We start from the raw sequence: 22,504 nt of genomic DNA on the forward strand, positions 1-22,504 counted from the left end.
GGCAAATGTACTTAATAAACCATTTGGTTTTGATCATTTTGCTTTTATGAGAGCTAAGCTCAATGTCTGTCCCAGACCTTAAGCTTAAGGAGGCATGTTAAGAATAAATTCTGATGTCCATGTCTGCAGCTAAGTCAGCAAGTTCGTTGAGTCATTAACCACGACAACATTCAATTACACGTGTCAAACAATTCTTAGAGTTAGTTAGTGTTTTCCCGCTAATAGTTTGTTATAAGTTGTTGAGCTTATTCACATGCGTTAGCTGCTGTAGAATCTTCTAGACATGTGTATATAAAGTTTTGTAATTCGTCATTTTATTTTCAGATTAATAATAATGAATTCAGTCTGAAATATTTTCTCTATGTAGCCTTAGAAATTTTCCGTTCAACCAAACACTTTATTCTCTTTAACTAGGTGGAGTATTTTCAACAATAAAGCACTGCAGAGAAATTAAAACCAACCAAGCGATGAGAATTTCATGTTCAAGCACAGAGTGGCACAAGAAGTTCTAATTTACAATACGGGATCAAGGTTCAAGTACATTTTGTTTGATAAAAAAAAAAAAGAAACTTCTACCTAGACTGGAAATAGCAAAATTCTTTGTCGTAATGCAATGAATCCTACTGTTCCTGTAAACAGAATCTAATTTGAAAACCCTCCGAAATAGATAAGGATACTAAAACAAAAACAAAAAAAAATCGAACAATTTTGCCACATTTTTTTCATTCAATAAAATAGTTGATGGCTGGATGTCTATAAAAGCGATCGGCGTGGGAAATCCAACGTGAAGATAAATATGCCACTGCATGAGCTATGACTGTTGCTATCTTTCATCTATGTAATAATAATAATGGCTTGAAATGAGGTTGAGGAGTACTGTAAATACGATCAGCAAGAGTCCCATACTCCACAGAACGGCAGTTTGAGTCTCTAAACAGCATCCAATCAGCTTTAAAATATGCTTCTGACTCATTTGTGACGTACATGCGATGTTGTTAATCGAAGTATTGTAAAACTTCATAGCAGAAATATTTTGCTCAATTCCTATATACGTACTATATTTATATATGTAGCCTCTACTATTGTCGATTTATTCCAAAATGATTCCTTATCTTCTTTCTCCGAATACCAAATTGCTCTAACACACACTCAGGATCATCTAAACTTCTACAAACCCAAAAAATAACTTCACCTTATTTAACAATGAAATCAAGGATTCACTTTATTTAACAATGAAATCAAGGATTTTAAGAACATTAAAGGAAATATAGCAAAAGGGAGTTTGGAGATGTCACAGGTGCCTGTGGATGCGCAAATCTGTACTTGGGGCCCTGCAGCAGAGTGAATAAAACAAGAAATAATGTTTCTTCTTTCTGAGTATGGAAGTGATTTTGTCCATAAAATATTCAGTTTGGTCTACAGTTGAAAGTCGTAAAAATAGAAGTTAAGACAATTGATGCTTTAGGGATTTGAAGTTCATTTTATTTTCCCAAATATATCCAAAAAAAATAACAATAAAAGTTCACTAATCATCCATCAACACTTTCAGATTTAATTAAAAAGACAGAGGATTTGTAATGATTCAGGTACTTCCAATCTAAAAAAAAAAAATATTGGTTGAATGAAATAGTAGGCCCTGCAAATGCATGTCTTTTTAATTAAATCTTTTTAATCAAATCTTAGTTGAACATAAAAAATCAAACATTACACAAGTAACTATTTGTTTGTTACATAAATCCTTCTGAACATGAAGGGTCTTGAATATGTCATAAGAATCGCATTTGCCATTTCCATTGCAGTCTTTAGCCTATTAATTAATTTTCAACAGTCGAGGTTCCAAAACGTTGGGTAAAAGGACCATACTTACATTCAGCAAGAGTCCCATATGTACTCCATATATAACAATTACAGCAGCCACAAAAAATGCATCAAAACAAAGGCACAATATTCATAAAATTATTACATGCAAGATCGATACATTTGCCTGAGTTGTTTTGCTACATCAACCATTGTCGGTCTATCTTCCGGTGAAAAATCCATGCATTGAAGTGTAAGCTGTTTAAAAGCTTGCAATTGCTGCTCTTTCCCTGTACAAGTACATGACTTGTCTTCAATAATTATGGAATCTACCATCTCTTTAAATCTGCAATTTTGTCCAGAAAGTCTCTTCACATTTTCCTCGTAATGAAAACGAGATTCAAACGAAACATGGTCAGAGACTTCCTGTGCAGTCAAAAGCTCAAATAGAAATGCACCAAAACCATAAACATCACACTGCTCATTGATCAATGTAGTAAAGTTTTCAGGTGCAATGAATCCTGGTGTTCCTTCTACATAATCTAATTCTATGTGGGTTTCACCATCTGGAATAGAAAGTGATAACGAAAAATCAAACAACTTGGCATCACTTTGTTCATTGAATAAAATATTGGTTGGCTTCATATCTCTATAAACAATGGGCCTGGAGAATCCAACGTGAAGGTATGCCACTGCATGAGCTATATCCATTGCTACTTTTAACCTGTCTGTCAATGATAAAGCTTCAAAATGCTGCTCGCAGTGATGATGAATACGATCAGCAAGGGTCCCAATCTGCACAGACTCAAAAACTGGAATGGGGATTTGAGTCTCTAAGCAGCAACCAATCAGCTTTATAATATGCTTATGACTCATTCGTGATGCATACACAATGTGATTAATACACCATTCAAGTGCATGTTGATTCCTGTTGCCATTATACTTCATAAGAGAAATTGAGCGCTTCTGCCAAAAGCCCTTGTATAATTTGCGGAAAGGGTCCTCTAATACAATGTTTTGCTCGTCGTAATTGTTTGTAGCTATCCTTAGTTCTTCAGCAGAGAAGATTCGATACGGATTATATTTACCATTTGAGGAAGCAATCAACTCTTTTAGTAACCTTTCACCGTTCCGCATCATAAAAGTTGTCTTATCATTTCTCTCCGTGTCTCTCCTATGCTTGAATTTTCTTAAAATATTCGAAATCATCTGGAACGCACGTTGAAACCCCTTAAATTACAATTTGTTTAAATAAGGTTGTAAACGAAGCATATTTATATTAATAAACAACAAGTAAGAACATAAAACTAATTAACATCATAACCCAATTATTTGCTATATTTATATATATATGTTCTTCAAAATATGCAGTAAAATTATTTCAGCAATATATGAAAAAAATTGAAAAAAATACATACAATTAATTGGAATGAATATGTACCTTCGGAGGGACACCCAATTCATGTATTTAAGAGACAAGGAAAACGTGGCGAATACACCAAACACAGTGGCCATTGCTAAGAAGATTACAAGCAGGATAAGGCTAAACAATTTCATTAATCTTCTTTTTGTGGACATGCTAATAAATAATTGAAGAAAGATTGCAAAAGAGGACGTACCTGTAGATAGCAGATTCAGATCTTAAATAAGATCATACGTTAAACTTATTATTAATTGAGACAGAACCTGTGCAATTGGCGTTAATCCGTAGATATATATGAATATGAACATGTACTTATAAAATATTGTTTAATTTATTCTTAATTTGAAATATAAAACAAGTCTTTCCCAGTCAACCAAGAAGAATTAGTGTACATTTCGTTTTGGCCAAGTCCTTGTCTATTGAGGGCACGTGTCATGAAATAAGCCACGTATTTTAATTTTGGCCTTAAAAGTTTCTTATTCGGTTTTTGAAAATTGAAAAAAATAAAAATTACTTCACTCAGTATGATGATGATGATGATTATTATTATTATTTTAAGATAGTTCACTTGATATGATTATTATTATTATTTTAAGATTTCAAACAATTCTAGTCTAGAATTTATCAAGGCTCCGCTTACTGCTTAGCTGAGATCCGAAAATAAAAAAATCTGAGCACAAGAGGAGTCCAAAATACTTCTATGGACATTTTCTCGCCTCATTTTTTTAAGTTGATGGTTCGAGTTTTTCATATGCTTTGAGAAGCTCCATCTTTTTCCAAGTATATGGATACTTAGAACTAGATATGGCCAATTCTCGAACTAGTTATCTACACAAGATTAAGATAAACTTTAACAAAAATGATGTATTTGTTTGAGTTGTTTGCTATACCAATCACCATTGGTCTTTCTTCTACTGATTAATATAAAATACAAGCAAGCTCTTTCAAAGCTTGTAATCGTTGCTCTCACATAAGTATTGCTTTCAAAATGTGTCTCAACAGGGGGGCCTCTGAAGATGGAGAAAATAGAGGAGCTCTGTGTTTGGCCCCTGCTGTAATCAAGTCATTTTGTCCATGATTTATTTAATTCAGTGTACAGTTCACAAATCATAAAAAGAAAGCATTAATAAATTTTTAAAACAGACTTTTTATAAGTAGTTAATTTCTGCCCAAACAAGACATCAAGTAACAACAGATACCAAAACTATGAACGTCATACTTCTCATTATATATCAACTTGTCTGAGGCAAGGAAATTTCCATCCACAAAATATAAACTAATGGAACTTCTAGATTGGAAGTACCAAAAACCCACTTCAGTGTAGCACTTCCATTATTGATGAAGGACCAAAATTAGCCACTTCAGTGTACGCTCAGTGCATTGACACGTCTCTGCTTCCAGAAATGAAAATCAAACATCAAGCAACTTTTTGTTCCTACAATTCCCCAATATCGCAACTAGCTACGAAAAAGATCACAACCCAAAACAAGGAATATAAAAAATTACATGCAAGAGCGATGCATTTGCCTGAGTTGTTTTGTAAGATCAGCTATTGTTGGCCTATCTTCTGGTGATACATCAATACATTTAAGTATTAACTGTTTAAATACATGAAATTGCTGCTCTTTCCCAGGAAATGAATTTTCTTCCATGATTATAGAATCTACCATCACATCATTAAATCTCTTTAACTCGGAAAGTTCCTCCAAATATTCCTGTAAAGGGCAGCTAAGATCAAATGCGGCATGAACAAAATCATCGGGCTTCTTTCCATTCAAAAGCTGAAGTGGTAATATAACAAAGGTATAAAAGTAGTAATATAACAAAGGTAAAAACGATTGACCTTGGGAACCCAACGTGAAGGTAAGCCACTGCATGAGCTATATCCATCGCAATCTTTAACCTGTCTGTCATTGATAAAGCTTCAAAATGATCACCGCAACAATGAAGACGATCAGCAAGAGTTCCATACTCTGCAGATTCAAAAACTAGAATGGGAAGTTTTCAGTCTCTAAGCAGCATCCTATCAGCTTTAGAATATGTTTGTGACTAATTTGTGATGGATATACAACGTTACTAATGCAACATTCATATGCATTGTAGTTATCATTATCGTCAAACTTCATAACAGAAATTGAGCGCTCCTGCTTCCAATAACTCTTATACGAAGTACGGAATCCGTCCTGTTCTACAACTGTTCGATTGTCATAATTGTTTGTTGCTATCTCGAGTTCCTTAGAAGAGAAGATATGAAAAGGATTATACTTACCATTAGAAGCTGCAATCAATTCTTTCAGTACAGTTTCACCATTCCTCGTCATGAATGTTGTTTTATCTGCACTCTCCCTTCTACGCTTCAGTTTTCTTAAAATCCAACTCAGCTAGAAAGTAGAAACCCATAAAATAATGTAATTAGCTTACCTATAAAGAGGGTATGTAATTAGTTGATTGCACAATTTTTTTAGACGCATTGATTATTCATTTAAGACTAATGTTGTAACTCAAAATGTAGTTCTTATATGCTTTAAAATACAAAGGTACACATACTTTATACATACATACATACATGTATATATATAGTATATAGTATATGTATGTGTATGGCAAGAGTTTATAAATATATTGCTGGTGACGATAAGGATGTACCTGTCCTGGGGATGTGGCAAATTGATCAGATATTATATGAAGATGAAGGAAACATAAGGCTTGATCGTTTGAGAGAGATCTGCAATTTCTTAAACAAAATCTGAAGCTCAATGAACTTAATAAAATGATGTAAGCTTCTCAGAAGTTTGGAAATTTCTGAACAATAATTACAAAATGAGGAAATGAAATGGTTGGCTGGAGAATCCATAGAATATTGTTATAAAATTTACCAAACAATGATTGGCAATCAAGGCCGGCTTGCCTTCTGATTAAGCCAAGGAAAAGGAAAGGAAAATGATGAATGATAACAAGTCTTTGTCCCACATTATACATGAATTAACAATTTAACAGTTCAGAAATCATCGATAAGAATTTTATATTACTTAAGATATTTGCAGGACAAATACATTAATTTGAATATATTACCTGTAATGTTATGTATCCTCGTTTCCATGTGTCATCGTTTTTCATTGTTTTTACTACCTGTTATTTAGCAATGTAACCTCTTAAATAGAATGGAGCTATTTAATTATTCCAAGATAAAAAGAACAGAGAGAAATTCTTATTTGCTTACTGTATTATATATGTAATCTCTGTTCTTGTCAATTTTATTCCAAACTGTTTCTTTTATCTTCCTTCTCTAAATACCTGATTTCTCTCACACAAGAACTCAGGATCATCTAAACTTCAACAAACCCGAAAAATGATTTCACTTTATTTAAAGATGAAATAAAGGATTTTAAGAACAGTAAAAGAAATGTAACAAAGGGTGTTAGGGGATGACACATGACCTACGGATGGCCAATCCCGGAATGCAGATGAACAAAACAGAGGAACTCTGTACCTGGCCCTGCAGCAGAGTGAACAAGACAAGAAACAAGTTTCTTCTTCTGAGTATGGAAGTGATTTAGTCCATAAAATATTCCAAGTCATAAAAGAAAACTAAGAGAATTGACTTAAGAGATTTGAAGTTCATTTTTATTTTCAAATATATTGAAGAAAATAAACATGAAAGATTCCTAATCATCCATCAATACTTTCAGAAAAAATATTAAGAAGACAGATGCATTTCCGTGATTCATTCAACTCATTCTTTTTTCAATAGATTGGAAGTATCAGAAACAATGGAAAGCCCTAATTAGTTTAGCTCTTTCATAATTGATGAAGAAATTAGGATCTTAATTAAGTTCAGCACACTCTTCGAAGTATGGGAAAACAAGGAATATTAAAAAAAATTAAGCACAAGAGCGATACATTTGCTTGAGTTTTTTTGCGACATCAACCATTGTTGGCCTATCTACTGGCGATTCATTGACACATTCAAAGATAAGATGTGCATAAGCTTGCAATTGCTGCTCTTTCCCCGAACATGACCTGTCTCCCATGATCAAAGGATCTATTATCTCATTAAGCCTATCTTCTTCAAAATATTTCTTCACATGATCTCGTAAGGCAACATAACCATCATCTTCATTAAGGCGGGCAAGATCAAAGGCTCTCAGTCCAGTCAAAAGCTCACCTAGAAATACGCCAAAACTAAAAACATCGGCTTTTTCATTAAAATTGCCTGTCAAGTACTCAGGTGCAAAAATTGGCAATGTTCCCCTCAAAGCATCACTAACGTGGGTTTCACCTTCAGGAATGGATATGGAGAATGAAAAATCAAACAATTTTGCAACATTTTCTTCATTGAATAAGATATTTGACAACTTGAAATCTCTAAAAATGACTGGTCTGGGGAATCCAACATGAAGATATGCAATTGCATTAGCAATATCCTTTGCAATCTTTAACCTATGCGTCAAGAGTAAAGGTTCATGCTGAGGTTGAGGATTGTGTTGAATACGAATACGATCAGCAAGAGACCCGCAATTAATGTATTCAAAAACTAGAATGGGAATTTGAGTCTCTAAGCAGCATCCAATCAACTTAAAAAAACATCTGTGAATCATTTGAGATGCATATACGATGTTATTGATACAACAATCATACATCCTAGGTTTAGATGCATCAAACTTCATAACAGAAATTAGGCGCTCCTGGCAAAAACCCTTATACAACGTGTAGAAACTCCGTTTCATTATAACTTTTTCCGAGTCATAGTTGTTTGTTGCTATCTCGAGTTCTTTAGCAGAGAAGGTACAATAGGGATTGTATTTACCATTAGAAGCCCGAATCAACTCTTTCAGCACCGATTCGCCGTTCCTAATCACAAATGTTGCTTTATCAGTGCTCTGTGTTTGCTCCCTTAGCTTGAATTTTCTTAAAATCGAACTCATCTGGAAATTTGAAACCCAATAAAATACGATCATCAGTTTACTTGAATTTTTCTTAAGATATCTACATATATACCTGATGACTGCAACAATTTATTCATATGCAATGACAAAAGTAGACTTAACTTAAAGAGAATATAATTGAAAATAAATTAAAGCAAGGTGATGATGGCAATTTGCAAGGAGCTAGGATTTACCTGTGGACAGCGAGAGGCTTGATCTTTTGAGAGAGTTAGTGTTGCAATTTCTCAAGCAAAATTTGAAGAATGAACGTAAATAAATATAATAAACAGAAATGTAAGATTGTAAGCAATTCAGAAGTCAACCATAAATTATTCAAAGTCGTGAGAAAAATATATTTATAATATCACAAACGCGGCAACCAAAATGGCACTGTGCGTACACTGCAATTTCTTAAGGGTGTACTTGTATATTGTTTTATATGAGATAAGCTTCAATTCGCCCCCAGAATGACAATGTGAAAATCTCAGTAAGTTGTTCAAAAGACAATCGCCAATGGGGTGCTCTGATGTTTTTTTTTTTTAATTATCTTCTTAATTTTTTCATATTTTTTAAGTAAATTAAAGATTGTCATTATAAATAGGGGGAAATTAAAATTTGCCTATATGTTCCATTTAAGTCACCTAAGAATTACGCCCAACAATACTACTCAATAAAATGCTCCACACTGTTTTATTTAGTTTAAAGAAATCTATTGGTGTCCACCTGCATTAAAACTTGAATATTAAAAGAAATACAATTGGGTTGAGTGAGGGCGATACTAAAATCCAAATTTAATAGCTTTAGACACAATACACAACTTCAACATGTGGCTTAGTCAACGAATGAAACTTCATAGTAGCTGACTTTTCTAGTAGCTTATTTTAATTCCGAAATGCAGATAAATAAAACGGAAGAACTGTCTACTCGGCCCTGCAGCAGAGTGAACAAAGTGATTTTGTGCTTCGAAAATACTCAATTTGCAAGTAAGTTAATATTAGAAATTAAATCAAGCATTGCATTAGTAACATTTTGATTATTGAAATAACCGGGTTACATTACTTCTACTGGCATGGGAAAATGAAAACATAGAAGCAACGAGTACAAAGGATTAATTACATTAAAGAGAGCGATAAATTTGTCTGAGTTTTTTTGCAACATCAACCATTGATGGCCTATCTGCCGGTGAGTCTTTGATACATTCAAAGGAAAGTTGTGCAGAAGCATGCAATTGCTGCTCTTTCTCAATGGACAAAACGTCTTCAACAATTATAGGATCTACTATCTCAGTAAATCTATTATCTTCAAAATAGTTCTTCAAATATTCATTGGAAGGACAGGCAAGATCATGCGTATCCTTAACAAGATCCGAGACGTCCCATCCAGTCAAAAGCTCAAATAGAAATACACCGAAACTAAAAACATCAGACTTTTCATTGAAAACACCTGTCCTCATGTACTCAGGTGCACAATATCCCCATGTTCCCATCACCGTGTCAGTAATATGGGTTTCACCTTCAGGAATGGATATGGATAGTGAAAAATCAAACAATTTTGCAACATTTTCTTCATTGAACAAGATACATGATGTCTTGAAGTTTCTGAAAACGATTGGCCTGGGGAATCCAAAGTGAAGATAAGCAAGTGCATGTACAATATCCATTGCAATCTTTAACCTATGTTTCAATAGTAATGGTTCAAAGTGAGGTTGAGGAGCGCCTAAAATACGATCCCAAAGAGTCCCATACTGTACAGATTCAAAAACTAGAATGGGAATTGGAGTCTCTGAGCAGCATCCAATTAGTTTTAAAATATGATTGTGGCTCATTCGTGCTGCATATGTGACATTGTTAATACAACTTTCGTAAGCACGAGGACGACATTCGTGACCATAAAACTGCAAAACAGAAATTAGGCGCTCCTGCCAAAACCCCTTGTACATTGTATACAGGTTATAGCTAGTGTCTTTTGCTATAACGTTTTTCTGGTCATAGTTGTTAGTTGCTAGCTTGATTTCTTGGGCAGAGAAGATACGATAAGGATAATATTTACCATTAGAAGATGCTATCAACTCTTTTAGCACACTCGCGCCACTCCTCATCATCAATGCTCTTTTATCAGTCCTCACCATCAATGTTCTTTCATCAGTCCTGTCCTTGAATTTGCTCATAATTGAACCCATCTACAAGTAGAAACCAATTCAAATATTACAATCAGCTCGTTTTATTTATATACTACTATTTCATTCATAAATATATATCAGTAAAATTAAAAAAAGAAAAAAGAAAAGAAAAGAAAAGAGAGCAAAGCTGCTGAATGCCGATTAAAAGGAGAGGAGTTCCTGTGGCTGTGGACATACGGCAAATTGATTAATTGAGAAAACGCTATGCTTGATCTTGATCTTGATCTTTACTACTGCAAGAGTTAGTTCAGAGTCTAATGTTGATTAATTTGAGTCACCTGAACAAGTATAAGGTTTTTTTTTTCTTCTAAATCATGAATATGTATAAAGTTTGTTTGTCTAATTAATGCTTAATTTAATTTAAAAAATGTGAAAATACAAGAAGTCCTCCTCTAGTCAACCAAGGATATCCAACATTAGAGGATAAGAAAAAAATCCACGTGGCTAAGCGTGGAATTAATTCTTTTATAGTGATTTCCATTTCTTGACAAATATCTTAAGAAATATGAACATAAAACATAACTGATGTAAATGAAGCATAAAACACAAGCAATGAAAATAAAAGGTGAAGTAAATAAAACATGTAATAAATATCTTAAGAAATAAGAACATAAAATTAATATTAATATGTAGCAAATTGGCTACTGCAACAGTTTATTCATATATAATGATAGAAATAGAGTTAATTTACATAAAGAATGTCAAAGCAAGTACCTAAAAGTCAGCACCAAATTTGGTACTTGACTTTGGTGCCAGCAAATCAAAGAAAATGGAGAACATAGTCCACAAAATTTGAAAGCTAGATTGACAAATTGAAACCACGCGGATTGACGAAATTGAAGCCATAATTATTGGGCTAAAATCGTTGATTTTCTTGGCCACTATTTTGCTATAAATATAAATGCAAATGAAGAGCTGAAGCATTCCATTAAGAGAAAGAGCAATTTAGCATTTTTGAGAGAGAGTTTAGGGAGCTTGGGTGTATTGGGGTTTTGGGAAGTGAGCTTAAATACTACAATACTTGTAACTCATTTTTACTAGTAAAATATTTCCTTCTGTCTTCGCCTGTGGACGTAAGCTAAAGCCGAACCACGTAATTTTCTGGTGTCTTTTTTGTGCTTGTTCTTTATTTTTCTTCCAATTTTATTTTAGCTGCAGTCCTGCTTCACCCACCAATTTCCTAACAGTGGTATCAGAGCTATTGGTTGAATTTTTAGAGTCGGGTACTGTTCACGTATATGACACTATTCACGTATACAGTATTGTTCACAATATACGGTACTGTTCACGTATACAGTACTATTCACGTGAAACGGTAGGAGCAATCATAGTATTGATGGTGTAAAGCAGGAAATAGTGGTGTGAGTAAAGCAACTGTGTGGTTTTGTACATGTCTAGGAAAGTTCTGTCACAAATGCGATAAGAGCTTAAGGAGTCTGGGTTTTAAGTGGGACCATTGTGACCCCTCCAGTCTTTCCTGGGAACATTCTTGGTGTTTATTCTCATACATACTCAAAACTATTCAAGGTGATACACTAGTTTGTGTACAATATTTATCAACAAAATGGCGGCAAAATATGAAATTGAGAAGTTTAACGGAAATAATTTTTCGTTGTGGAAAATGAAGATGAAAGCTGTATTGAGGAAAAAATAATTGCTTGGCAGCAATTGGAGAAAGGCCCATAGAGATAACTGATGACAAGTGGAACGAGATAGATGGCAACGCAATTTTTTATCTACACTTGGCACTTGTGGATAGAGTATTATCCAGTGTGGTAGAGAAAAAATACAGCGAAGGAAATATGAGATACTCTTACAAAATTGTACGAGGCCAAGTCACTATACAACAAAATCTTCTTGAAAAGGAAACTCTATACTCTTCGAATGACGGAATCTACAATGGTGACCGACCACATCAACACCTTGAAAACTCTATTTTCACAACTCACAACGTTGGGTCATAATATAGAGGAGAATGAACGTGCAGAGCTTCTACTTCAAAGTCTACCAAATTCATATGATCAACTCATCATCAACTTGACGAACAATAATCTAGCGGACAGTCTAGTTTTCGACGATGTTGCAGCCTCTGTATTAAATGAGGAGAGCAGGCGGAAAAATAAAGAAAACAGACAAGCAAATTCGCAGCAAGCGGAGGCGCTATCGGTGACAAGAGGGAGATCAACGGAACGTGGCCCCAGTGGGAGTCATAATCATGGTAGATCAAAATCCAGAAGTAAGAAGAATGTTAAATGCTACAACTGTGGCAAGAAATGGCACGTCAAGAAAGAGTGTTGGAGTAACCAGAATAGAAAAAAAGGGCAAAGAACTTGAGTCATCAAATGCTCAAGGGTGTGTAGCAAGTACCTCGGATGATGGCGAAATTCTCTACAGCGAGGCAACAACTGTTTCAGAAGGCAGAAAACGACTATCTGATGTCTAACTTATAGACTCAGGAGCTACCTGGCACATGACCTCTCGGAGAGAATGGTTCCACACATATGAACCTATCTAAGGAGGATATGTATATATGGGAGATGATCATGCCTTAGAGATCGCTGGTATTGGTACTATCAAAATCAAAATATTTGATGGTACAATTCGTACAATTGGGGAGGCACGACATGTCAATGGCCTGAAGAAAAATCTATTGTCTTTGGGAAAACTGGATAGTCATGGGTACAAAACTTATGTGGAGAATGAAATTATGAAGATTGTTAAAGGAGTGCTTGTATTGATGAAGGCAGAAAGGATCAGTACTAATCTATTCATGTTTAAAGGAAAAACACTACAGGAGGCTGATGCGTGTGTCGCATCAAATGGAGAAGAGTCAACGATGATGTGGCATCTCAAACTTGGCCACATGTCAAAACAAGGTTTGAAGATTCTCTCTGAGCGAAAATTGCTTCCGGGGTCCAAATCGGTAAGTTTACCATTTTGCGAGTATTGTATTACAAGTTAGCAGCATAGATTAAAATTAAGTAGATATATTATTAGAAGTAAATGCATTCTAGACTTGATTCATTCTGATGTTTGGGAATCACTAGATATATCCATGGGAGGTGCAAAGTACATGGTGACTTTCATTGATGATTATTCCAGAAGATGTTGGGTGTATCCAATTAAGAAAAAGTCAGATGTATTTCCAATGTTTAAGGAATACAAAGCACGAGTGAAACTTGAATCTGATAAAAAGATCAAGTGCTTGAGGACAGATAATGATGGAGAGTATACAGACGGCGAGTTTCTTGCTTTCTGTAAGCAAGAAAGTATTCAAAGGCAGTTCACGGTGGCATACACTTCCCAACAAAATGGAGTGGCAGAGCGGATGAATAGAACAGAACGGATAAGAGCTATGTTGAGGACTGCTGGTCTACCCAATTTATTCTGGGCAGAAGCAGCAAAAACTGTCAGTTATATAGTAAATCGATCACCATCTACAACTATTGGGCTAAAGACAGCGATGGAGATGTGGACTGGAAAACCAGCTGATTATTCCTACCTACATGCATTTGGATGTCCTGTGTACGTGATGTACAATGCCCAAGAAAGACCGAAGAAGGATGCAAAATCTAGAAGATGTATCTTCTTGGGGTATGCTGATGGAATAAAGGGGTATTGTCTGTGGGACTCCACTGCCCACAAGATCGTCATTAGCAGAGATGTTATCTTTATAGAAGATCAACTACAAAGAGGAGATGAGGATGATAGCAGTGTAAAAGAAAAGTTAGAGACTATACTGGTATATGTGGAAAATAATCCAGAAGATTCAGATTCTTCTGAAGCAGCACCAGAGCACGAAGAACAAGAACCAATCGAGTCTGAGGCTCCAGAAGTTCATCGGTTAACTCGTGAGAGACGACCACCAACGTGGCACTCAAAGTATGTCACAAAGATCAATGTTACGTACTGTTTTCTAACTCAGGATGAAGAGCCATCAACTTTCTATGAAGCTTTAAACAGCTCAGATGTTGCTTTGTGGATGACAACAATGCATGAAGAAATTGAAGCTCTACACAAGAACAAGACATGGGAACTTATACCACTACCACACGGAAGAAAAGCCATTGGAAACAAATGGGTCTACAAGATCAAACGTGATGGCAATGATCAAGTGGAGCGGTATCGTGCAAGATTTATGGTGAAAGGATATGCTCAGAAAGAAAGTATTGACTTCAATGAGATATTTTCTCTGGTGGTTCGACTTACAACAGTCAGAGTAGTCTTGGCGATGTGTGCTATATTTGACTTACAGCTTGAGCAGTTAGATATGAAAACTGCATTTCTTCATGGAGAACTTGAAGAAAAAATATATATGCTCCAACCAGAAGGTTTTGTAGAAATAGGAAAAGAGAACTTGGTTTGCAGGTTGAACAAATATCTATACGATCTCAAACAAGCGCCGAGGTGTTGGTATAAGAGATTTGATTCCTTCATCATGAGCCTTGGATACAACAAACTCAGTTCAGACCATTGTGCATATTACAAAAGGTTTGAAGATAATGATTTCATTATTTTGTTGTTGTATGTGGATGACATGTTGGTAGCAGGCCCCAACAAAGATCGAATCCAAGAATTGAAGGCACAGTTGGCTAGAGAGTTTGAAATGAAGGACTTGGGACCAGCAAACAAGATTCTAGGGATGTAAATTCACCGAGACAGAAAATAACAGGAAGATTTGGCTTTTTCAGAAGAACTACTTGAAAAAAATCTTGCGACGCTTCAACATGCATGATTGTAAGCCAATTTCTACCCCACTTCCTGTTAATTTCAAATTATCCTCAAATATGTGTCCTAGCAATGAAGCAGAGAGGAATGAGATGTCTCGAGTACCGTATGTATCAGCAGTGAGAAGTTTGATGTCTGTTATGATATGTACAAGACCAGACATTGCACAAGCAGTGGGGGCAGTCAGTCGATACATGGCGAATCCTTTTGGAGAGCATTGGATAGTTGTGAAGAGGATTCTGGGATACATCAAAGGAACCTCAGATGTTGCATTATGTTATGGAAGATCAGAGTTTACTATCAAGGGCTATGTGGATTCAGATTTTTCAGGAGACCTTGATAAAATGAAATCCACTATTGGTTATGTGTTTACACTTGCAGGAGGAGTTGTAAGTTGGGTTTCGAAACTGTAGACCGTTGTGGCTTTATCTACAACAAAAGCAGAATACATGACAGCTACACAAGCTTGCAAGGAAGCTATTTGGATACAAAGATTATTGGAGGAGCTCGAGCACAAACAACAGAAAATTCATGTGTTTTGTGACAGTTAAAGTGCCGTGCACATTGCAAGGAATTTAGCCTTTCATTCCAGGACAAAGCACATAGGAGTTCAGTATCACTTCATTCGAGAAGTAGTGGAAGATGGAAGTGTCGATTTGCATAAAATCCATACGAAGGAGAACCTAGCAGATGTTTTGACTAAGCCAATCAATACTGACAAGTTTGTCTGGAGTAGATCCTCTTGTGGCCTAGCAGAAACATAGGCAACATGATTATGGTGAAGCAAAAAAAATGGTGTGGAGATTGATTGTTTTTCAATGTAATCTCTAAGTGGCAGAATGTCAAAGTAAGCACTTAAAAGTCAGCACCAAATTTGGTACTTGACTTTGGTGCCAGCAAATCAAAGAAAATGGAGAACATAGCCCACAAAATTTGAAAGCTAGATTGACAAATTGAAACCACGCGGATTGACGAAATTGAAGCCATAATTATTGGGCTAAAATCGTTGATTTTCTTGGCCACTATTTTGCTATAAATAGAAGTGCAGATGAAGAGCTAAAGCATTCCATTAAGAGAAAGAGCAATTTAGCATTTTTGAGAGAGAGTTTAGAGAGCTTGAAATTATAAGCTCTTGTTATAGTGGATTTGAGGGTTTTGATGTATTGGGGTTTTGGGAAGTGAGCTAAAATACTATAATACTTGTAACTCATTTTTACTAGTAAAATATTTCCTTCTGTTTTCGCCCGTAGACGTAGGCTAAAAGCCGAACCACGTAATTTTCTAGTGTCTTCTTTGTGCTTGTTCTTTATTTTTCTGCCAATTTTTTTTAGCTGCAGTCATACTTTACCTATCAATTTCCTAACAAAGAGAACGCACTTAAAAAGAAATTAAAGCAAGCTGATGATACAATCAGTAGATTATATAGTATGCTATAGCAAGAGAGAGTTCTTTCATATATACATACGATAATCATTAAAAATAATAAATAATGTTTGGTGGGATATTATAGCATGATCTGTCATATCCAAGCGAGGAGTTAACCTTCTCATAAGTGAGGAGCAATGTGACGTTCGAGAGCAGGAGTCTTATCCTTGAGTATGAGGAGACCATTTGCTGGGACCATAATACGAATAAGTTCCTTGCTAGACGTTGAGAACATTTCCTACTGGGGCTAAATCAACAAACCCAGTCCACGACAGTTAAATAAGACATGCGCTATTATCCGAGAATCCAGGCACGAAGCCCACTTAGGTACGACCACCACGTTCAAGCATCCACTTTCGGGAATTCCGACAAAGTGGCGAACGTGAGTCAAAGAGGGCCGAATTCTCATGGAGGCTATAAAAGGGGCAATCAAAGAAGGTAAAAGGGTTGGACACTAAGACATTAAAAAATTAACTAAAAGAAAATCCAGAGGGCATTCTTATTGAAACCTCGGGAGAGTTCAGACAGATTATAGTACTTTAGAAATAGTTATAGAGCCACCAGATTAGTGGCAAGGAGTTTCCACAGTAAACCCAGATTGCTGCCTTGGGCGTTGGAGGGTTTACGCCGGGAAAATCCCTGCGTGCTCTGACTAGTTTTTGTGTGTGCAGGAGCTTAAAGAGGAAAAGCAGCAAGCCTTCTGGTCTGATACATCTAGAAGGAGCAGCGCGAAATCATCCCCAATCAACTACAAATTCAATTGTTGAGGAAGATAGGACGCCTGCGAAATCATCTATTGAGGACCAATACAGAGCGATGAATTTTTTTGTTATCTTGTTAACAATAAATAAGGTAAGTTGATATTTTCACATTTTTTAAGATAAATTAAATATGGTTATTCTAAATAAGATAATTAAACTTTGCCTCTCCTTTTCGTTTTAAGTCATAGAATCTTGTGACTCGTCTCTAACTCTTTGTACTAATATAAATATTACTAACAATGAAGTAAGTATTCGCAGTAAATCTACAGCTTTCAAAAGTTTGACCATAGGTTTAGGACAAGCAAATATTCTATTGTATTACATTATGTAAAACCAATGACAAATATTCTACGTACTAATATTAAATTTAACGTGAAAATCAACATTTTTTTTTCTCTTGTGATAAGTAGCTTTTATTTATAAAAATGCTCACCTAAAAATACACCCAACAATACAACTCATGCGCCTAAGAATATTGAGTGCATGGGTTCGAGTGGCCGGAGCTTGAATTTTTCTCTTAGTAGAGGTTTACTTATCTCCTCATATTTAGGATAGAATCGATCTCCCTCTAATATTAAATAAGAGTCGACCAGTAATAAGTGAGATCAACTTTCGGGCTGTACCACATTAGAATTATTAAGAAAAGTCCCAATTTATCTCTAATTATAATATATCAGTATATAAAAAAAAACACATAATTTTATATAGTTTAAACTTTAAAGAAATGTATTGGTGTCCACCTGTATTGAAACTTAAATTAAAAAAAAAAAAGGATTGAGTTTTAAAATCCGAATTTAATAGCTTTAAATTATACACATTACACAACTTCAAAATGTGGCTTACTCAACGATCGGAACTTCATAGCAGCTGACTTCTCTAGTAGCGAAAACAGAGGAACTCTCTACTCGGCCCCTGCAGCAGAGTGAACAAAGGTGATTTTGTGATTAGAAAAATTTGAATTTGCAAGTTTAATATTACAAATTAAATCAAGCATTAAACAAGTGACATTTTATTTATTCAAATAACCGGGTTACAGACTACCACTGGCATAGGAAAATGAAGACATAAAAACAATGAATACAAAAGATTAATTACATGAAAGAGAGCAATAAATTTATCCGAGTCTTTTAGCAACATCAACAATTGTTGGCCTGGAATAGACTCGGATTGCAAAAGATCAAACAATTAGGCAACAAATTGTTTATGAACTACGATATATCATGATGTGATATTTGTAATAACGGTAGGTCTAGCAAACCAACGTGAATGCATGAAATTGCAATAGCTATTTCAATTGCAATCTTTAGCCTGTTTCTCAATAGTAGAGTCTCAAAAGTCAAACTGATCTGGTCGAGGGCCATGAATACGATCAGCAAGAGTTCCACTTGCTAAAAATCAAAAAAAGGAATGTGAATTTCAGTCCCTAAGCAATATCCGATCAACTTCAAAATATTTCTATGACTAATTTGTGATCCAAACACATCGCAGCTAATACAATTAGCTTTAAAATATGATTGTAACACATTTGTGCTGCATATGTGATGTTGTTAATACAAATTTTGTATGCACGAGGACGATATTCATGACCATGAAACTGCATAAAAGACATTAGGCACTCCTCGTACATTGTATACAGTTTATAGCTAGTGTCTTCTGCTAAAACATTTTTCTGGTCACTCTTCTAGTACACTCGCGCCATTCCCCATCATCAAAGTTCTTTTACCTTTCGACCAAAGCTTGAATTTTCTTAAAATCCAACTCATATCCATAAACCCACCAAAATACCATCAGTAGATTGTATAAATATATAAAGCAAGAGGGAGTTCATTCATATACATGATAGATATGTCTCATAGAATAAATAAATAAATAAATAAATAAATAAAACTCTTAATCATCCGCAGGGGTGCACAGAATCTGCACACATAATGGCTCCTGCGTAAATGCGACGATCTGCAGAATGAAAGACACGGGGAAAAGCAGAAGCAAGCAAATAAAATCTAACACAATATACACACTGATCCTTTGACCTTTGTAATGTCACAGTCACATGGTTATGTTTTGTCTTGAAACAAATTCAAAGTTGAGCAGCAAGCTAGAGTGAATGCAAACCAGCATAAAGAATACAATGGCAAATGAAGATGTCTCTAAATAACAGCAAGATACATGGCGTAAAGACTCACAATTTAGAATGTCACTTGCCAACATACATATATTTGAAGATTAAACTAACAGATCGGTGTATTTAACTGAGTTGCTTTGCCGTGTGACAACAACGATTGTTGGCTTATCTTCTGGTGATTCATTAATGCACTTGAAGGTAAGTTATTGAAAATAACAATAGGATCTACAAAATCACTGAATCTGTTTCTTTTCAACAAGTCTCTTTTCATATTTTATCCAAAACTAATCTTTCATGTGAGTTAACTCTATTCTCTGTCCAGTCAAAAACTCACATAGAACCACACCAAAAATTAAATATCATACTTCTCATTTTTGTTTTTTGTTTTTTGGGAAGACATACTTCTCATTTAGAGAGCCTGCTCTAGCACACTCAACGAGGGTGTACGTGTACCTGTTGAAGGAAATTTCAGCCATCTATGAAGATAGAGAACAGAGGAGCTTTGCAGTTGGTGCCTTCAGTATTCATGTGATTCTATACATCCATGAATTATTTAGTTAAGTATACAGTTCTCTAAGACTGGGAAATTTCAAATCAATGAAAATCATCTAATGGAAGTTCTAGAATAGAATATATTAAGTTTGTTCAACATACTCCTCTGCTTCCACAAGGACTAATCAATGAAAGCATGAAAGCCAAACAAAAAACAACTAACCTTTTGTTTATATAACAGGGTATATAACAGGTTACAAGTAATGAAATGGAAACTGAAAACATGAAAACAAGAAATATGAAAAAGTTGTTTACATGAAAGAGCAATAAATTTGTCTGAGTTTTTTTGCAACATCAACCATTGTTGGCCGATCTACCGGTGATTGTTTGAGACATTCAGAAATAAGTTGTGCATAAGCATGCAATTGCTGCTCTTTCCGAAGACATAATATGTCTTGAATAATAATACGATCTACTATCTCGGTAAAACTATTGTCTTCAATAAATTTCTTAAAATATTCCTCCAAAGAACAGGTGAGATTGTGTGCAGCCTGCACAAGGTCAGAAATAATCTGTCCCGACAAAAGCTCAAATAGAAATGCACCAAAACCAAAAACATCCGACTTTTCATTGAAAACACCTGTCCTCATGTACTCAGGTGCACAATATCCCATTGTTCCCATCACTCTATCAGTAACGTGGGTTTCACCTTCAGGAATGGATATGGATAGTGAAAAATCAAACAATTTTGCAACATTTTCTTCAGTGAACAAGATATGTGCTGTCTTGAAATCTCTATAAACGATTGGCCTGGGAAATCCAAAGTGAAGATAAGCAAGTGCATGAGCAATATCCATTGCAATCTTTAACCTATGTTTCATTAGTAATGGTTCGATCTGAGGTTGAGAAGCACTTAAAATGCGATCACGAAGATTCCCATACTCTACAGATTCAAAAGCCAGAATGGGAATTGGAGTCTCTAAGCAGCATCCAATTAGCTTTAAAATATGTTTGTGGCTCATTTGTGCTGCATAGACAATGTTGTTAATACAACTTTCGTATGCAGGAGGACTGTCTACACTATCTTCAAACTTCATAACAGAAATTAGGCGCTCCTGCCAAAAGCCCTTGTACAATTTATACATGCTGTCCTGTTTTATAAACTTTCTCTCGTCATAGTTGTTAGTTGCAATCTCGAGTTCTTTAGCAGAAAAGATACGATAAGGGTTGTATTTACCATGAGAAGACGCTATCAACTTTTTTAGTACGGTCGCGCCATTCCTCGTCATCAATGCTCTTTTATCAGTCTTGTCCTTGAATTTTCTCACAATTGAACCCATCTACAAGTAGAAACCAACTCAAATATTACAAGCAGTTCGTTTTTGTTATATACTACCATTTCATTCATAGATATATAGCAGTAAAATAAAAAACAAATAAATAAAAAAAGAGAGCGAAGCTGCTGAATGCTGATGACAAGAAGAGGAGTATCTGTGGCTGTGTACATACGGCAAATCGATTAATTAAGAAAACGATATGCTTGATCTTGATCTTTATCATTACTACTGCAAGAGTTAGTTCAGATTCTGCTGTTTGATTAAATTGAATCATCTGAATAAGTAAAAAGTTCTTTTTTTTAAAAAAAAATCATGAATAAGTATAAAGTTTGTCAGTTCGTTTGTCTGATTCACGCATGTGAAAATACAAGAAGTCTTCCTCTAGTCGACTGAGGATATCCGACGCAAGAGGGTAAGAAATAGTCCACCTCGCTAAGCGTGGAATTAATTCTTTTATAATGATTTCTATTTTTTGATAAATATTTTTAAGAAATAGGAACATGAAACACATATGTGATGTAAATAAAAGTAAAACAGATAAAACAAAAAAATATGTAAAAATCTTAAGAAATAAGAACATAAAACTAATATTAATAGGTAGCAAATTTACTAATGCAACAGTTTATTTATATATAATGATAAAAGTAAACTTAATTTACATAAAGAGAACGTACTTAAAAAGAAATTAAAGCAAGCTGATGATGACAATTGACAAAAAGCTAGGATGTACCTGTGGACGCCGAGAGATTTGATCTTTTGAGAGATGTTGTTGTAATTTCTCAAGCAAAATTTGAACAAAAATGTAAGCTTCTAAGAAATTCGGAAGTCAACCATAGATTATGCAAAGTCGAGAGAAAGATAATTGTATAATATCATAAATGCGGTCACCAACAGGAATGGCAAATTAGTCATTTCAAATTGGATATCCATATACTCAATTGATTGAATAATATATATCCAAAATCTATTCAAATTGGATATATGAATAATACCCCTTTTTTGGCCATATACAACCTTTTCTTTGTAGTTGAACAAGAAAACCTCTTCCTCAATTCATCTGACATGGATTCACAACCGATATCAGGATTAGAATTAATAAAACCATACAATTTCTGAGCTATCCATCTACTAGTTACTTTAGGATTCTTAAACAGCTCTTTGCACTTATGTTCACCACCTTTTAAAGTTTTAATCTGGAATGTAACTTTGTCAACCAATAAAGATGCATGGATTCTCCATGGACATTCCTTTCCTTCTTTGTCCTTCCCAGCACACACGACTGTAACTCTACATTTGTCATTCTTTTTCCTTTTCA

General features: G+C 35.0%; 3 protein-coding genes and 1 long non-coding RNA gene across 8 annotated transcripts in view; all 4 read right to left on the bottom strand.

Annotated features, from left to right (window-relative positions):
• Positions 1 to 1,764: 1,764 nt before the first annotated feature.
• On the bottom strand, positions 1,765 to 3,583 carry LOC102624102 (non-functional pseudokinase ZRK2-like). 3 transcript variants are annotated; one of them, XM_052440640.1, is made up of 3 exons: positions 3,417 to 3,583; positions 3,239 to 3,314; positions 1,765 to 3,006 (listed from the first exon to the last, which is right to left on the bottom strand). In XM_052440640.1, exon 3 carries the CDS (start codon positions 3,004 to 3,006, stop codon positions 1,960 to 1,962), a length of 1,047 nt encoding a protein of 348 aa, XP_052296600.1. In that variant the 5' UTR covers positions 3,239 to 3,314; positions 3,417 to 3,583; the 3' UTR covers positions 1,765 to 1,959. The 3 variants fall into 3 exon arrangements, with proteins under 3 accessions (XP_052296600.1, XP_052296601.1, XP_006472039.2); XM_052440641.1 differs by having other exon boundaries at positions 3,239 to 3,340; XM_006471976.4 differs by lacking the exon at positions 3,239 to 3,314.
• A 910-nt stretch (positions 3,584 to 4,493) lies between these two features.
• On the bottom strand, positions 4,494 to 6,282 carry LOC102624752 (uncharacterized). The gene is made up of 3 exons (XR_008054580.1): positions 5,867 to 6,282; positions 5,490 to 5,601; positions 4,494 to 5,208 (listed from the first exon to the last, which is right to left on the bottom strand). It is a non-coding gene; the product is annotated as an uncharacterized LOC102624752 (long non-coding RNA).
• Positions 6,283 to 6,749: 467 nt separating this feature from the next.
• On the bottom strand, positions 6,750 to 8,564 carry LOC112495518 (non-functional pseudokinase ZRK2-like). Of its 3 annotated transcripts, none has more exons than XM_052440617.1 (3): positions 8,340 to 8,562; positions 8,028 to 8,145; positions 6,750 to 7,385 (listed from the first exon to the last, which is right to left on the bottom strand). In XM_052440617.1, the coding sequence occupies exons 2-3, from the start codon at positions 8,143 to 8,145 to the stop codon at positions 7,102 to 7,104; spliced, it is 402 nt and encodes a 133-aa protein (XP_052296577.1). In that variant the 5' UTR covers positions 8,340 to 8,562; the 3' UTR covers positions 6,750 to 7,101. The 3 variants fall into 3 exon arrangements, with proteins under 3 accessions (XP_052296577.1, XP_052296575.1, XP_024951746.2); XM_052440615.1 differs by having other exon boundaries at positions 6,753 to 7,499; positions 8,340 to 8,556; XM_025095978.2 differs by having other exon boundaries at positions 6,756 to 8,145; positions 8,340 to 8,564.
• A 594-nt stretch (positions 8,565 to 9,158) lies between these two features.
• The window catches only part of LOC102628314 (serine/threonine-protein kinase ZRK3-like), a 128,880-nt gene continuing 115,534 nt past the window's right edge, over positions 9,159 to 22,504 (bottom strand). Inside the window, exon 4 of the mRNA XM_052442101.1 lies at positions 9,159 to 9,818. Within this exon, the coding sequence (XP_052298061.1) occupies positions 9,263 to 9,818 (556 nt within the window). The 3' untranslated portion in view covers positions 9,159 to 9,262. The remainder of the gene's footprint in view (positions 9,819 to 22,504) is intronic.

Source organism: Citrus sinensis, chromosome 5, assembly GCF_022201045.2.
Source record: "Citrus sinensis cultivar Valencia sweet orange chromosome 5, DVS_A1.0, whole genome shotgun sequence".
In the NCBI taxonomy this organism is placed as follows: Eukaryota; Viridiplantae; Streptophyta; class Magnoliopsida; order Sapindales; family Rutaceae; genus Citrus; species Citrus sinensis.